At 42.8% G+C, this 18,340-nt stretch overlaps 1 protein-coding gene across 2 annotated transcripts in view; it reads left to right on the top strand.

Moving 5' to 3' along the window:
• tet1 (tet methylcytosine dioxygenase 1) overlaps nt 1–18,340 on the top strand; it is a 31,328-nt gene that overhangs the window by 8,096 nt on the left and 4,892 nt on the right. The window contains exons 1-10 of one of the 2 annotated variants that reach the window (XM_088304955.1): nt 6,499–6,618; nt 12,999–15,045; nt 15,402–15,492; nt 16,555–16,648; nt 16,726–16,934; nt 17,093–17,243; nt 17,338–17,427; nt 17,485–17,622; nt 17,780–17,956; nt 18,045–18,192. In XM_088304955.1, coding sequence (XP_088161081.1) covers nt 13,044–15,045; nt 15,402–15,492; nt 16,555–16,648; nt 16,726–16,934; nt 17,093–17,243; nt 17,338–17,427; nt 17,485–17,622; nt 17,780–17,956; nt 18,045–18,192 — 3,100 coding nt within the window. In that variant the 5' untranslated portion in view covers nt 6,499–6,618; nt 12,999–13,043. Of the gene's footprint in view, nt 1–6,498; nt 6,619–12,998; nt 15,046–15,401; nt 15,493–16,554; nt 16,649–16,725; nt 16,935–17,092; nt 17,244–17,337; nt 17,428–17,484; nt 17,623–17,779; nt 17,957–18,044; nt 18,193–18,340 lie in introns of those variants that run through there. The other variant, XM_088304954.1, reaches the window with a different exon arrangement.

Genomic DNA, 18,340 nt, shown 5'->3' with positions numbered 1-18,340 from the left:
CGAATCGTTGCACCTGTAATGCTGATCATAAATGCCAACTCGTGTGCAATTTTGCCTCACGAGAAACGTGTCATGGTCTTACTAGCAAGGACAAAGAGCGCATTAGTACAACGACCTCAATGTTGGTATCAAGGACATCAAATAAATGACCAAACGGCTTTCCGTATGCGTGTGTTTTTGTGCATGAATATTTATTTGAATGTTAGGGTTCACGTACACGGCTAGTACTTCCCTCATGCTGCAGCCCACCCGCTCAATTGTTTCCAAAAAGGGACCCTCCTTAATGTAAAGCAAGAGTGATTTGTTCCGAGCAGACGCTCCTGTCAGGACGCTTCCCCCCACCCTGTGCCTTCGGAAGGCTTGAGCGCCGACGGTTGCCACGGCGACCTCATTGTCTGCCGCCCACCTTTGACCCGCCTGCCTACTCTGACGGAGTATTCTCAGGGTCATAATGAGGCTTAGCCAGAGATAACCGGTGGCCACGCACCATCGCCGCTGTTTAAGACTCTGAACTCAGTAACCTGCATCCAGGAAATTCGCTCAACTAGAATCAGTGTAATTCATCTCAGTGTTGTCATATTGGAATTTTACTTTAACTTACCAGTTTAATTTGTTCATGACCAAACTTGAACTATCCGTTTCAAGCCGTACATAAAGCAATTATTTTTGGTCACATATTTTTAGTAAACAAAAAAAATGGCACTTTGTTTTATTCAAACATAGTAAATGAATACTTTTATCAAGTTTATTTTTATTATTATTTTATTTTAATATTATTATTTTAAGGTCCGGTCATTGTTTTCCAAAGTAAAAGTAATTTTTTTATTTTGATTAAATACAAACAATAATGTATCTATTTTCATGAAGTACTAAAGAAATCCAAGATTAATTCTTGTTTTGAGGCTGAAATCACAGGATATGGACAATTTTCAGTTAAACAATGCCGCTAAACGCTTACTCGATTATTAGATTATATGTCGATTCATTTGTTAATCAATTAGTTGTCGATTAATCGATTCGCTTCGACATCTGAACACACACACACACAACTCACACCCGGTCACCCTCACATGGACGAACCAACCAGACTCCATCTCCTGATTTTAGCCAACTCACAAATTCAGTCACACATTCTGTTTACATTCCTACAGTACCCTGCTATTTGTATTCATAAAAAAAATGCATTTGAATTCCTCTCAGTGGGGAAAATGTAGGCGATGTAAATAAGATTACAAGCCTGCTCACAACTCTTAAGTCAAGGTACCACTGGATGTCATCAGATTCCCCTCACATGCATGTGTGGGTGCCTTCTCAATCAGCTGAAGGATGCACCATTTACCACCTAAACGTGTGGAACAGAAGGCGAGCCCCTCGTGGTGCGTTCAAGTGTCAGCGACGCTGCCAACGTTTCCACCGAGCCAACCCGCCATGCGTCTACCTCAGACACAGTTCATTACAGCAGCACTATAGTTTCCTTTCAACCCGCTCCAAGCTAATTAGACGGAAATTAGCCCTGTAAGGTAGACAGTTGCAAGTGACAGTCGCACTGCTTGGTTAGTCCCCCCCCTGCCCCCCTAGAAAAGAGGAAATGTCTGTTTTATGGGAATGTGGCTCTCAGTTGTTCTGCCAGAGCCGAGTAAACATCAATGCAGATGTGCTGCTGAGTGTGCACCGTGCCAAAAGTCCTGTGTGGAGTTTGCAGGTTCTCCCCGTGCCTACGTGGGTTTTCTCGGGGTACTCCGGTTTCCTCCCACATTTCCAAAAACATGCAACGGCGGTACAGATAATGGATGCATGGATGTTATAATGACTTTAACACCGTTAGTCTACGTTAGTGACCTACTAACCCAAGAATCTCAAATACAATCGTATCCAATTTTCATTGGTTACCCTCCAGTTGTATCGCGTATTTGCGCTTTAAATACATGTGCGCGCACGTGCTGACTCACCATAACACAAACTCCATAAGCCTTTTTTTCCACTCTCCTCCCGAGCAGCCACGAGGCCCCCGGGGGGCCGGGGTGGGGGTTTGAGGGAGTTGCTCGCCTGCATAGTTTGCACATGTGTGTTTTTGTGTGTCTGTGGATCAACGCGTACGTTTGCGTAAACTGAACTCACGCTCACCTTTTCCGTGTCCTTCACAAGGAGTTTTAGCTAAAGGAATTCCAAACACTCAACAGTTCACACTTAATCATTTTCTTACAGCGGATCGATATCTATCTATCTATCTATCTATCTATCTATCTATCTATCCGCCTGTCATACTTAAAAAAAATATATTTCCATTTTATTGTGAATTTGATCATTTCATGCTCACAGTTTTGCATCTTATGTTCTTGAACGTCATATTTTTTACACAGAAGATAAGTACTTTTATGGTTTGTTCCCCTGTCTTTTTGCAAGCCTAAAATGTAGTTTAAAGTCGAGCTGAACGATTTTGGAAAACAAAGTGATTGCGTTTTTTTCCCCCCTCAAGATTACAATTAAGTTCCTCTTTACATGTATTTGAAATGATAAACGAATAATTATTTTCGGAAATGGAAATAATTTTATAGAACATGTGTTTCTTTTGCTGTCCTGCATTTTTGCTCAAGAGATTTTCACAACAATGTTTTTTGACAAGGTTCTTTAAAAGTTAAAGCATGATAGTATTACACGTATGGGTATACATTCTTTATCCTCTGCAAAGAACGGCATATTGCTGCAGCTTACTTGAGAGCTGTGACCATCTCTTCCACCGTATACGTGTGTATTATACTGCCCCCAGGTGGCCAAGGCGCACTCACACGAAGGACCAGCACAATGACTATTAGATTGAAGCAAAAAAAATTTTTTGGAAAAAAAAAACACTTGAAAAAAATAATTCCAATTTAAATTGCAATCGTAATATTGAGGAGAAAAATCGCAATTAGGTTATTTTTCAAAATGGTTTAGAATTGGAACTGCGAAAACAATCCATAAATGAGCACAACCCTCTGCATGCACCTTTTAGTCCGCTCTTTGCAATACTTTGCATCTCACTCTTTCATCATCCTCCTCCTCCTTGCCTCCATCCCAAAATACGCCTTAACTGTAACCAGTATTCCACCGCACCCTTCATTTTCGGTTTTTGAACTCACCACATGTTTTTCTCTTTCACAAGCACCCTGGCTCTTGTTAGGAAGAAGTAGTTTGGACATTAATCACCTTCAAATGCACTACATGTGAGCGGCACTGCAGCACAGGCTCGAAACTGTCCCGAAACATCTGGCAGGCCGAACGAACCCCACTGGAGCCCGGCCCAGCCAAACGCGACCGTTGCCAACAGTTGTCATTAATGCCGCAGCCAATGCAAATGCGCTTCTCATTGGCCAGCGAGTGGTGACAACCGCAAGCAAACAGGAAAGCGCACATTTGGGTCTTCAGCGTCGACGTGAAAAGACTAAAAATAATCAGTGTTAATCGAGCAAACACTTCCATTGAGCCAACCAAAGCCAGCTTGGTGCTGAAAGTTTATTTTTGACTTGAAAGTTGTCGTTTTTCTCACCCAAGATGAAGCATTAGATTGATACCACTCAGCCTGTTCTTAATTTAGATCACTCCTGCAGCCACTAAAATACACTTAAGGCTGTTTTTAAATTGATGCACAGAATTATTTGGGAGAGGAAAAAGCACACCTGCACATGAAATGTTTTAAGTAACATTTTAGCTCTATTAATCATCATTCAATTATAAGCAATATGACAGACAATAAAACACTCTTAGAGCGTAACTTTAATGAAGAGTGGAAATTATGACATAGCACACAACTCACTTCGCTACACGCAGCTTTTGGCAGTTGCAATAATTCCTCAAAAAAGAAAAAGAGGCTTGTTGTGTATTTAAAACAACCACATCATTTTGCTTTGGATAAGATTGTTGATCTTAATTCTAACAAATATCGGTGTCACATGCAGATTGATAATATAAGAAAACTCACGGTCATATATTCTTGAGACTTTGCGACCGATATCACTGTGGCTCACTGAGGAGTTTTGAGCAGCTCTATGTATAGTCTATGTTAAACTGCCACTGGTTACCATGGTTACCAGAAGGAGCAGCACAATGTTCACTGACCTGAAGCAAAAATGTGACCCAAATTTTTCAGACAGTACAAAATTAGTGTGCTATTTTTCTTAATTTTTTGCTGAGACTGTAACGGCTTCATGCCAATTCCTTTCATTTAAATCGGGAAAGATTTGGAGAACTTTTGGTGCAATTTGAAGAGGAACTACGGTACTCTGATCTGGGAAGTAACTACGGTAATTTTCTTTGTCGTGAAGTATTTGAATTGCTCATACCATTTCACATTCTGGCTTTGGTAGCCAGGAATCTTTATCTTCAAGCACTTCTTGTTTGTCTTGGTGTGTAGTTTGTAGTTTCTCTGCCATTGTCAAACCTGTTCCACAAGCTGTGACAATTCGCAGGTTCATCGCAGTTCAACTGTAACTGACACGAGAGAATTAAAAAAATATATTTTGGACCAAGAAGTAGAAGACACAGAACACATCAAGGTTGGATGAGACAGTTTAGCATTTTTTTTTTTTAAGGTGAATCTGAGAAAAAAAATGGTACCTTTTTTTTTTTTTTTTTTATTTAAAAGGGAATCTAAGAAAAAAAAACAACAAAAAAAAACGGAACCTTTTGTGGTAAATCTTGTGGCGCAACACCAAACACAACAAATTTTTGCCTAAGTTTCAGTTCAGGTCTGCGCTAGTCGCTCACGTTCTAGTGCTTGTTGCTTACTAACTTTATTACAAGGGCCTTAATGTTCTGATTCAAAAGTCAAAAGTGGAGGCAGCGTAGCAGATTGTTCCAAGTCTCATTAGCAAACATTATCCGGCCATACATTTTCTGTTTCCTCGACCACGTGCAATAATTCCCTCTGTGTGTGTGTTACATATTGTCACATCGTCTGCGGCGATCGTAAAGAACGCGATGTTACTGTGTTACTGTGTGTAACCGATCAAAGAAGTGACACACAATAGCACTTAATATCTTCGCTCACGTCTTTCGTCGAGGCAAGTTGTTATTTTTTTTTTTGAGAGAGAGAGAAAGGAGGTCGGTGTCACAGTCATGTGAGAGCAAAAAATGTGCTGTGTAGAAAGCCTTCAGACATAACTTTTTGACAACGATTTCATCTTGGCATGATAATTGATTATTCACATAATTTATTGCTAAGTATTGTGTCGTAAGCGCCGGGAATCCTGTAATTCTGCAAATCAGCTGCATCATAATCGTAACAGAAGATTTGGCGATGAGCAGCCTTTGTTTTAACACACGCAATCCATCCATCCATTATTCATGCCGCTTGTCCTCACGAGGGTCGGGGGCTTGCTGGAGCCTATCCCAGCAAGCCTTCGAGCAAGAAAAAAAAAAATATATATATATTCACTACAGTATTAGACGTTGTAAAATGAGTACTATTTGAACAATGTAACAATATTGAATAATATATACTGTATATAATAATTTTTTTTTTACGATCATGCCAATTTTGTAATCGTAATCGTCGTTGAATTAATTAATTGCTCAGCCCTATGCTCAATTATGTCATTGATCAATCTGAAAATTATGACATTACAACTGATCACAGATCTCTCTTCATTTCAACATAGTTCCTTAACTCCAAGATGTCATGGTGCTGAAGAACTACTTTTTTGTTCGTCTTGTTGGATCGTGGGGCGTCTCAGGGCAGAAAATCAATGAACAGGTGAATTTGCGAGTAGCGAATCGAATGGGCATGGCAACGCTGTAATTCTTTTCCCACTCATTTGCATAACATCTCTATCGACAAGAGTCTCGCTAATCAAGTCTAATAACCAAAGCGCCTTGCTAATTCATCATTAATTTCTCCCACAGTGGAGCCCCCCAAAAAATTGGTTAAATTCTCATGCCTAATCTCCCCAAATGGTTGAGTTGAGCTTCAGTTCTTTTAGTAGCACCGGGTGGCGCCTCAGAGGTTAATCTCTCCCAGTCACAAGAGTTGTTGTCCTCAGAGCCAGATCCAGCGCGTGCGCACCGTCCATTCCACAGCTTGCCTCCGATCCCTGCGCATAGTGCTGGAGTAAAAAGCCCACATAGGGGATCCTTTGTTTAAGAGAGTCTAGGCATGGAAGATAATTTACAAACCGCTAAGGTCCTCACGCCATTGGCTGATGAGCCCCCTGTCTGCTCCTTGCGAAAGGCATCTCATCTGTGCGTGTGTGTGTGTCTCTCTCTCTATGTGTGTGTGTGTAACCTTCAGCTGTGGCAGCTACAGTCGACCACAGTCACCCTAGTCATGACACCCAGGAGCTTGCCCTACGCTCGGCTACTGTAGCCTGTCTTTGGAGGCAAAGCAAGATGGCCACCAATACCTTTTAGTGTGTGAGGAAGGGGGTGGGGGGGTTATGCTGCCAAAAACAGAGGGGCTTCCTCCCAGGACGGATAAGGTAAAAAAAAACAACAAAAAAAAACTGGCTGAGTGTGTGACTTAGTGGCCATAGTCTAGCGGCAGTGGAGCTCATCCCTTGGATTTAGCTGATTGGAGTGCTTTATTTGGAAGCTGGTTTTGATTCTTGCTGAGAAGCTTGAGGGTGTTGGGCTTGTCGTTTCCAGGTGGGTTTAAAGGACGTCGCTCCGACGCCGCTTTGTCTCGGGTCCATATTCTTGTGAGACGCTTTTTTTTTCTTTTTCCCCAGATCCCTACTTGTGCACCTGCTGTTTTTCTGGCACGCTCAGCATGTTTTGTAATCCGAACTGATCATTTGTCCGGCTGCACTTAGGGTAACAGTATTCGCCCCACTCCTCACCCACGCGGTCTCTGGTTCTTTAAAGTTTCAACGTTGTCATGAGGCGTGTGTTTTTTTTTCTTTTTCTTTCTGCATCACCGAGCCAGGAAATGCGCTCAAGTGCGTGAAGAAAAAGTCTCACGTGCGTAGAGAAGAGAAACCGCGACTACTTCCACTTTCGGCAAGGAAAGGGAGACGCGCTTTCGTTAGCGTAGCATAAAATCAACTCTCACACGCCGTGATGCGTGTTTGTTTGCGACTCGAAGCCGAGAAACACTCCAAAACCTCCCTGGAGACACGTCGCCAGGAGAGAGAGAGGTTTATTAGGATTCAAGCGTCTGTGACACCGCTGTTGCTAGGGTTCCTCTCTCAACGTGCGTTAAGCTTTCAGTCCCGACTACTCGAGTGTTTTGTCAACCGTTAAATGCTTTGACAAGCAGAGTTTTCCAAGGGACAACCAATGGGGACATTTTTTTTCAAACATATCACACATTTACAGAATATCCTTGATCTGCAATTCAGCATACATAGTGTCTTATTTCTAATGTTACTTTTAGCCTACTAGTGTGTGATTAAACTTTACTAGTAAACTACTTTGCTGCTCTCCTGACACGACGAGGCTTAGTGGAAGGTAGTAGTTGGCTTAGCAGTTCTAGTAAGACAGTACTTCTACTAGTGCTCCCTAATCGTTATAACCATGCACTGAATGTCTTACTAGTGAAGACAAAGCGTGTATTACTAGTAGCGATAGGTAAATGAAGCTTCATATCAGCTTCATGAACCAGTTGTAGTATTTTTGGAATCCTGTAGATGGCACTCTCTGTTCAACATTGTGCTGAAAGCACAGCCTTTATTTAAACCAACAGTGCCATCTAGAGGACTCAAAAATACAACAGCTGGTTCGTGAAGCAAATTTGAAGCTTCATTTTCCCATCACTAATTACGAGTACATGAACTTTGAGCTGCATATCAAGGGAGTTAAAGATGGCAGGTCCATGTACTAGTGCATGTAGCTTAACCTGGATATCAAGGATATTGTTATTTATTTATCTTTGATATTAAGCATAAGTTCAAGTGCCTTTAAATTCTTTGTCGCCCTTTCGTAAGACAAACGTGTAGAATGACTACTAGCATTTTTGGCCTACTAGTACATAGGGATGTAACGATATCCAAACATCACAATATTTTAATATCGCCTTTATAGTTATAGCCATGCTGGTACAACCTTAAGTTGGATGTGAAGGATATGAAAGAATGCTCCAATAGCTTCCCAAAACTCAATTTATTCAATATCTTTGATATCCAGCTCAAGGTCCGTGTACTAGTGAAGCTTTCTGTCTTCATTAGTAGACCAACTTTGGCATACTCTTCGGGCAACTGTAACTATTGATGCTAAACTGCACTACTTGACAAATGTGTGCTACTATACTAATACCACTAGTGGCATTATAAAAGTCTACTAGTTCATCTTGCACTTCACTAGTAACTCTAGTAGCATACAGATGTCAACAAATGCACAGTTTTGCCTCAATAGTGACAAGAAATCTACTAGTGTACCATATTGTCTTACTAGCGCAGACAGCGTACTAGTACAGGGACTTTAAACTAGTATCAAGGGTATCGCATGATGTTAAAACAAAGTTAGTAGCATGCAAAGGTCAGGAATGCCATAAAGTAGAAACGGTCATTCTATATTGTGTCCTCGTCGTTCCACTAGTGAGGACAAAGAGCATACTAGGACATGGACATTAAACTGGATATCAATGATCTGAAACGGCCTCATCACTTTGCATGTGACTGTAGGCGGCCCGAGCCAGACACAAAGGCAGCATCCAGATCCCCCTAGAGACCTGCCGGTTAAATGTGATCACATGAGTATGAATTTACATCCTGCAAAAAAAAAACAACAAAAAAACTAGTTTTACTTTTTCATGGAAAGCCCATTAGGGAGAAGAAAAAATAAAAATAGAGGCTGCACTTGATGTGAGCTTTGAATGTCGAACACAAAGATGCACAGCATACAGCGAGACGAACGTGTGCGTCTGGTGCAGCGTTGGAAGACGGCCAGCAGTGCTTTGTTATTGAAAGCAGTTTTTTGTGACAGGAGGAACACCCCCACAACACCCCCCCCCCCCCCCGCCCCTCACTACCACCCCTCCTATATACTAAGCACCCTTCGCCTTGTGTGTTGCTCATCTTTCCTGATCCGCTTTCAAAGGTTACCCCAGGGTTACAGTTGCATCAGGAGTCCACTCAAATGTAAACATTTAGAAAAAAATGGGTCTAAATAAAACAAAATGACACTGGAAAATGAACAATAGTGGTACCTTGCCTTACGGAGTGCCCCAATTTACATATTCGGCTCCTCTGTGTGCCCGTGCGAGTGTGTGGTGTCCCATAGCTGCTACACAACTCGGCAGATCTCAAATAAGAAGCTGGTTTCCTTTTCATTCTGGAATAACTATCAAACAAGAACAACAGAAATATTTATATTTATAAATTGACGAAAAGCCCCGCTATCTTAATGCTAACATCTATGATAAATTGAATGGGAATGGGTCATGTTAGCTTAGCTGCATTAATTACATTGTTATTACATGTATCTGAACATTTTGTAATAGGCAGGATGATACTTGGACATAAAATGTCACTCAGAGGCAAACGTTTTCGGGCATATAGCAAGGAACAAAGAAAATGTATAATTAGCTTCCCTGCTCTCTTGTCACTCTCGGACTTCCTTTTGTCTGGAGCCCACTTCCTGTTATCCAAACAAGCTACAGGAACATTAAAACACACAAAATGAACATTACTTATTACAACAAACCTCTTTGTTCAACTAACTCGGGTGTGGGCAAACTACGGCCCAGGGGCCACATGTGGCCCGTTATACGTTTTAATCCGGCCCGCCGAACTTGAAAAAAAATTAAAATAATAAACCTTGTTAATGTTTTATTTTCTAAATACTGTGGGGTTTTTTTCAAAGACATATATATTGTTGTAATGCTTTTGTTCACTTACATTTAGAATTAAATGTTTTGTTTTTTTTTCTCCGATGAGGTGAGGTTACCAAAACACTCCATCCATCTGGTCCTGTTCTGGGCCCTCTTGCAAATTTTAGAACCCATTGTGGCCTGCCAATCAAAAAGTTTGCCCTCCCATTGAACAAACTGGTCATTACGAATTTGCAAGTGACGAGTCGTCACCATTTTATTTCTTTGTATTATCTTAATTGTTTGATTGTACAGCACAGTGAGGTTTTTCTTAATTAAATACACATTAAAAAAAGATCAATGCTTTGCAAAAAGAATTGATGGATGAATCGTTGGATTTATCCCTTTTTTGTTTTCCACTGAATCATATGGCAATGGATTTCGAGTAATTTGTCAAAGAGCAGAGTGTGTGGAAGACATAGCCAAGCTGTAGCTTGAGGTGATCATAATGCACATTTCAAACCGCTTGCTGGCTGCCAACAAAAACAAAGAGAGGAGGACTCGTCCGTTGTGGAATCAGAGGTTCTATTACAATAACAAAATGAAATGGTTTGCTTATCCGGATCCACGCTGAAATGTTATGCTTGCTTCATGAGTCGGTGCAATGGTAAAGAAAAAGGAAAAATATTTATCGTAGTGCTTGGGGAACATTATTCTGTCAGGGACATTTTCCATTTCATAGCGTCCTTTGAGGGCTGTACGAAATTTATAAAAAATGTGCTGCAATAATCTTAAGTACTGTGAGATTTTTGTCTTTTTATAACAGTTACTCTGAGGTTTGGGTCTTAGGTTATGTCAGGACAAGGCAACTGTTTATGATGTTGTTCTTGAAACATGACTTGTATGGTACTCAGCTATAAAATGATATTTTCACAATTACAGGATATCCGGTGGCATACATTGTGCTTTGGGAGTTTGGAATCATGTTGAACTTTTCTACCCTTTTCAATGGGCTCATGTGAAGTCCAGGTTGTGAGTACATCAGTGTACAACTTGTATCCTGGAATGCAGGCACTGTTGAATGGTTCCACAAGGATAATAATCCAGATTTAAATGAACTCTCTGAGTTTTGGTTCCTGTCCAGTGTCCTGCTTTTCATGGCCTTCTCCTCGAGGAATTAAATCAGCCAAAATTTGTGGGTTTTTTTACCAGCCGCGATCATACATGGGAACTTTTTTTTGTTGTTTTCCACTCCACTGACCTTTTCCTCTCTTTAAAGTAGGACCTATTGTTATGGTCCAGTCCAGGATGTCTCTGAGCTTTTGATGCAGATCAAACCAGAGTCAGTTTTGGATTTATCGTTCAAGGAGTTTGAGCATCTTCAGAATTAGTGGTTGAACAGTGCTTTTTATCTTTATTTTGTTTTTTGTCTACGCTAAGGTGATGATAGTCGAGTTGAAGTCCAAAAAAAAAAAAAAAAGCCCAAGACGTATAAATACGTCTTTGGGAAGCGGGGACTACTTTTTTGAAAACGTATATGTATGTCTTATGGATTGAATTTAAAAATAATAGCTTATCATCTGTTTGGTGTTCTGCTCTGGTGTCTACTGTCTCTGTGTTAGCATCATTCATTTGTGTTTTAATTTAGCGCTTTCACTGTCTTTGATGTGTAATTACTGCTATTATTATTATTATTAGGTTTTACTGAATGTAAAGTGGTTTGTTACAGGTCCAGGTGTTGTGAAATGCATACCCGCATATTTTTCAAGTCTGGGCTCATTTAGTAAAATATTTTCACCACTTGAGGCACCACTTTGAGTTTTCCATTTAGTGTAGCTGATCACCCTTTCATTCCAGAGAGGCGTCATGTTGTTAATGCCCACGTAGGGGTGTGTAGACTTTATATATCCACGGTTTGCCTACAGATTCGGGTGAGTTTTTGAGATCTCATGTTTGAATCCCCTGTCACACACTGAAACAAACCTTAAAACCCCAATTTTCAGCTGCCAATGACACAATGTGCTATTTTCCAAAATATAAATAAATAAAATGAACTATTTCGCTCGGAGTTGCACTTTATGAACTACTGAAATCAATTAAGATTTTCATGATATTCAAATATTTTGACATGTTCCTGTATATACAGGAACTTACATGTAACTATTCTCTGTCAACATATCAACTGGCAGAGGTGTGTGTCGCTCCTTCCTAATCCTTACACAATCGTTTGTTCAAGTAAAGATCTCCTCCTACTGTCCTACTTCAAACAGACACTTTGTAAAAGAGTTGATAATTTTCCTGGACACTACAATATTTGTAGTGATAGGGCAATAAATAATCCTTTTATCAAGTAATAGTAAAAAAAAAAAATTTTAAAAAAAACCTTGACTTTTAGCTAACTAGTGTTACCTCGACTTGTTTCCTATAAAAAAAAAAGGTGTTTCCATAGCTTTGCTAACACTGTAAACTGACTAAAAGAAAAACATAAATTAGCTAGTCATAAGTTAAAAAAATATATCATGGCTGTAAATATTTCAGAATAGATTCAACATTTTTGAATGCCAAAAGCTGTGAATCATTCTTATTAGTGACATCATCAAAACTTCTTTGGTCTTGCTTTTCTAAATCTGTTGCTGAAGTAAGTCTCCAAGATTGCAAACAAGCTTTCAACTGTGGTTGACTTGACCTCTCTATTTTGGCTATGTCTTCCTTAATTGAAAAATGTAACGACGTAAGGTGCAGAAAGGACAAGTATCTGTTTTCAAATAGAAAAGGTTAAAAAAAATACAAAGAGTCAAAAGTATGGATACCTGAGAAATCTACTTAAGTACAGTAGCAAGTAATTGTGCGCTTCAGTCATGCCGTCCTACTGGTGACCTGCGGATGAGAATACACACGTGCGCATGCGTTCCCGTGGCATGCATCTGCAAACACAGTGCAAACCCACACTCGCAAAAGCTTATGCACACTCAAAATGCACTGACTCTTGGGTGTGATGCATACGTAACCTCGCTCCACTCTAATCATTAAATCATGAGTCTTTGTCTGGCAAAACTCTGCAGCTGAGCCCCCATCGAAACCTTGAACACGAGTGTTTTGTTGCCTCATGCTTGGATTCTTTGTTTGCCACAATATTTTCAACCGTCTTGATGGTGGAGGTGGCAGATGCCCTCGCCATGCTGAGAGGAGGTGTGTTGTGTTCCTGACTGATGCTGAGTCACGCATACCACCGCACCACACTGAATCACCACTTTCGTATTTTCTCCTTCTGTCGCAGGTGGTTCCGCAAAGTGGGTCGTTCAATGGCAAAGGGGCGGCACAGATGGATGTCACCCACATGGCGGCAGAGGAGGACGAGGAGGAGGAAGGCCACATACGACATACAAAAACTCCTCCCGTCACCAACTCGCTTCGCCACAACCTGGACCTCGACGGACAGCCGGCACTTATTCAGCGAGAGCTCGGGCTGCAGCTGAGCAACATTGCACTTCATCAACATGTACGCTCTTCTGTGAATTTCCACAAGGGTTCTCCAGAAAACCTGACGAAACCTAATGGTGCTAATGTGACCGCCGGATGTCACGCTGACCTGAAGTCTGCATATCACAGGGCCGTGATGGCCTCCGAGCCTCAACGGAGCATAATCGCGAGCGTCCCCTCTCAGAACGGACCCAAGACTCCTCCGTGTGACACGTCGGGCCCACTGAAGAGGATCAAATTGGAGGAGGATGAAGAAGCAATCGCCGCGCATTTCAGTGATGATAATGACGTTTGCGAAGACCCTCTGTCCACGTTGGCGGCGGTGGTGTGTCTCTCTGTCACGGAGAGGCGAGGGCTAGAGGAAAAACTCTTCAGCTCACGTCCTTCCACTCTTCGGTGTATCAAAACTGAACCGCCCGATTTGCACTTAATCAAGAAGGAGTCCGAGGACTTGAGGAATGACGTGTGTCGCACTCAGGGGAGCCTACTGAGGACTCCCCAAATGATCAAAAGTGAACCGCATTCAAATGACCTGTTACCGAGCGTGCAGTCTTTGGCAGAGAAGAGGAATCTTAGTTTTGACCAGGCTATCGCCATTGAGGCCTTAACTCAACTGGCAGCTATACCTCAACGCACACCCGTGTTTATAAAAGCCGAGCGAAAGTGTGAACCTCATGCGGTCGCAGCACCCACAGCGGCAATCCGCTACAACAAAGTCTCAGTCATCAGCTCACCAGTTCACCAGACATCAGTGATACAACCGCCTGTGGCCAGACAGGGCAACGTCATCCAGCGTTGCCAGGGCTCGAGGTCGACTGACTTCACAGGAGACGGTAATGGGGCACCCTGCAGGAGGACCTACCAAAGCTTTGGTTCTCGTGTCATCAAGTCAGAATATGACAACTCGGATCCTCGGGAGAGACAGAAGACAATGAGGAACCGCGACGAGGAGGAGGTAGCCGCCCAATTGGCCGACTTGGCCTTCATCATCCAGTCCCGTCAGAGCCAGCTGTCCGCTGGCAGTCATGTGAAGGGGACCCCCGTGTCTGCTATCAAATATAACTACCACTCACAGTTATCGCCCAGTCAGAAAAAGACCCCTGTAAAGAAAGCTAAAACAACTCCTTCAAAGCCCAGGAAGAAGAAGATTAATGAGGGACCACAGGAAGGAATCAACCGCAAGACCCCTCTCGCCAAACGAATGGTGAATGGAGATAGCTCCCATCGAGTCCGAGGAAAGAAAACCCCCTCGTCTGGCAAATCAGGCCCCCCCCATAGGAGGAATCTGTTTCTTCCTCAGACTCAGATTGATCTGAAGAGATACTTGGCTGAAGCCCAGGAAGAAGCAAAGCAACTCATCCATCACAGTGCACAGACTCACCACTACAGGACCAACCAGAGCCTCGGCCCAGAAAACCAGCTGTTGTCCTATCTGCACAATCCACTCCACCACCACCACAATCCTACAGCCGGACCAGGACAGGAACGGTGTTTGTTATCTCAGGTAGCGCAGCCTGACAAAGGGCTGCCGCACGGTGCTGATCCCGGGGTGGCTCATCTTGGCCATGCCGCCTACCCTGGTCCCGCCAATGGCCTCTCGGGTGCTCGGCAGTCCCCACCTCCAAGCCAGCAGAGCTACTACAAGCTGGAGAGGTCGGGGCCTGTCACTGTCTTGTCTACATCTGCTGATGGGGACGCGGGCCACTCGGCGGAGTCGACTCCATCCAAGCATAGCGTTAACAGCTTCCTGGAGTCGCCCATGGCTTTTCTGGACACCCCGACAAAGAATCTGCTCAACACACCCTCCAAAAAGCTGTCTGATCTTCCTTGCTGTCAATGTGTGGGTGAGTTGATGCTACCGGAGACTTGAACCCATAGCTTCTGCATTACTTCTTGGTCTGCATGTGTGATTTGATGATGGCCACGGGCTAGGGTGTAGCCCTCTTGTCATCTTTGACAGGCTCCATTCTATCCTCAAACCTCAATTAATTAACATTTCAAATGAACATTAAGTTAAAAAATTAATTTAGTCATATTTAAATTACCTTCCTGTATTTAATTGATTTTATATTGATTGTCACAAACCACCCTTGGCAGAATTCTCAGCATTCAGTTACCTGGTTGTTATGCCCATAATACCATTGTGTACGTTACGGTCATGATAAGTTTGTAATGGATTCCTTTTTTTTTTTCCTCGCAGACCAAATCATTGAAAAGGAAGAAGGTCCTTACTACACTCACCTGGGAGCAGGACCCAGTGTTGCAGCAGTGAGGGAACTGATGGAGACCAGGTAAAGTATCTCCGTTCGCTGCTATGTCTGAAAAGCTATTTGAATATTTACTCAATATCAAATTTAAAATCAGAATCCAAAAAAATGCTGTCTATTCAACTACTGTTCAATCCATTTTAAAAGTGAGATTGATCAAAAATAAATGCTTGCAATATTTTAACATTTTTTAAATTGAAGCCAATTTGCAATTTGGGGATTTTAGCAAGAAACATGAAGTCACGCATGATTTGCCTTTGTGGGCCACATAAAATGATGCGGCGGGCCGGATCTGGCCCCCGGGCCTTGAGTTTGACACCTGTGCGCTATAAAAATAAAATTGTATTGTATTGTATTGTATTGTAGCTCATTGATATTGAGTTTAGGGCCCGTGTACTAGTACGCTCTTTGTACTTACTAGTAAGACAACTCATGGGAACTGGGCAACGATATGATTATTTATTCACAGCGTGCTCGTTTTCATTCATAATTCAGCGCATTAGTAGTGTGTTGAATTAATGCTCAAACGGCTCACCATAAAGCCATTTAAAAATGTATTTGCAGTACACTAATTTAATTAATAATTCAGCGCACTAGCAGGATATGAAATAAATGCTCAAGCAGCTTGCTGTATTAGTACGACTGCAACTACTACTACTACTACTACGACTCATGTGATGATTGTATTGTTATTATTTAACTCGATGTGTGCGGGCGTGTTCACCACCGTACATGCTGAGCATGTCAAGTACGGGCTTGGTGGAATGCGGCAAGGTCACCGCCAAGGATTAAAAGGAAGCACGCTCAGCATGTGCACCTGACACACACTTGAGAACACACAAACACAAACACACGCACACACACACGCGACATGTTGAGACAGGAAAACTGGTGTAACCGACATGAGAGACTGTGTATAACAGCAGTCTTCATTTGGTTTGCGGTGTCAAAATGTCCTCGGGACCATTTGAACAGAAGTCAAACATTTTACGCCCACATTAAATAATGTGGAGGGACAGATCTGGCTCGCCGAACTGAAGGTTGGCACTCAGGTGTACCTAATGAAATGCCTATCTCTTCTCGCAGATATGGGGCCAAAGGAAATGCAGTGAGGTTGGAAGTTGTTGTCTACACTGGAAAAGAAGGAAAGAGCTCCCAAGGATGCCCAATTGCTAAATGGGTATGTGACAACCACGTGTAGAGAAAGAGAGAGAGAGAGAACATAATGATGGTTGTGTGTGTCCAATCATGTGACAGGTGGTCCGGCGAGGCAGCGAAGAGGAGAAGCTGCTGTGTTTAGTGCGTAAGAGGCCAGGGCACCACTGTGACACTGCCGTGCTGGTCATTCTCATCCTGGCCTGGGAGGGAATCCCGCGGGCGGTGGCGGACCACCTCTACCAGGAGCTCACAGATACCCTCTTCAAATACGGTTCACCGACCAGCCGACGCTGCGCCCTCAATGAAGAGTAAGCTCTTACAATTTCCAATTCCATCTGATTTTTCTTTTAGTGGTCTGAGCTGTGATTAGCGTGGCCGCCGGGAACTTAGAGTGAACGTGGCATTCTACCTCTGCCTTACAGTCTGCTCTTTCTGTCCTTCTCCCCTCTTTGTTTTCCCTCCACAGTCGGACCTGCGCCTGTCAGGGGTTGGACCCGGATACCTGCGGAGCGTCTTTCTCCTTCGGATGCTCGTGGAGTATGTACTTCAATGGCTGCAAGTTTGCCCGTAGCAAAGTCCCACGCAAATTCCGCCTGCTTGGTGACTACCGGGAGCAGGTAAGGGATTATTGTCGGGTCGTGATTATCAGAACCAGAATGATCACAACTATCTGAGGTTAAGGTTTTATTAACTAATCTTTATGACTTTTAGGAGGAGAAGGTTGAGAAAAACCTCCAGAGTCTTGCCACTGACCTTGCACCACTGTACAAGTGCCTCGCTCCTGAAGCCTTCCAGAACCAGGTACAAAACATAAAACACTTTTTTATTCCCTCTTCATTAACCCTCTTTCTTCTGTAGGTGGAACAAGAGGAGAAAGGGGACTCCTGCCGGCTAGGTTGGAGGGAGGGACGTCCGTTTTCAGGAGTCACGGCTTGCGTGGACTTTTGTGCTCACGCTCACAAGGACAACCACAACATGAATAACGGCAGCACTGTGGTAAGCAACAGCACCAGTCTCCAGTCCGTACCGGGCTGCAGAAAGAAACGGAACAAATAAGTACTTTACTGATCATCAGAGTCTGTGCTCCGACCACTTCCAAAGCTCGTTATTTTGCATGGTGACACTTGGTTTCTTCTTCATGTTTTTCATTCAGGTTTGCACTTTAACGAAGGAAGATAACCGCGCGGTTCGTAATATACCGGAAGACGAGCAGCTCCACGTTCTTCCGCTCTACAAGATCTCCGACTGGGATGAGTTTGGTCGTGTTGAAGGACAGTGGGCCAAGATCCAAACTGGTGCCCTCCAGGTTCTGTCATCATTCCCAAGAGAGGTAACAAAATATTGAACATCTGAATTCTCTAATGGCCGTAATGGAATTGAATGTGAATTTGAACGTATTTTTGTCTTTTTCTTGTCAGGTGCGTCTGCTAGCTGAGCCGGTGAAATCAGCCCGCAAGATAAGGCAAGAAGCTCGTTTGAAAGCTCAAGCTGAGAAGCTGGAGAAGAAGCTCGGCTTGAGTCCGCTCACTCCTGCTAAAGTCAAGCGAGAAACCCCCACCAAAGGTGGTAAGTCATCGTTCAGATTACTGTACATTTTGCTTTCAATATGTACATCGTGGAAGCGCAAAGATCTTACGTAATGGGATGCTAGTCAAACGCAAACAAATTAAATTGTTGCTGTTATAACGCTTTTAAAAGCTGTACAGGCATTTTC

Source organism: Idiotropiscis lumnitzeri, chromosome 9 (genome assembly GCF_059441095.1).
Source record: "Idiotropiscis lumnitzeri isolate Australia: NSW breed Sydney's pygmy pipehorse chromosome 9, RoL_Ilum_1.0, whole genome shotgun sequence".
Classification (NCBI taxonomy): domain Eukaryota; kingdom Metazoa; phylum Chordata; class Actinopteri; order Syngnathiformes; family Syngnathidae; genus Idiotropiscis; species Idiotropiscis lumnitzeri.
Note: the sequence above shows the minus strand (reverse complement) of the source record. Positions and strands in the feature narration are given on the sequence as shown.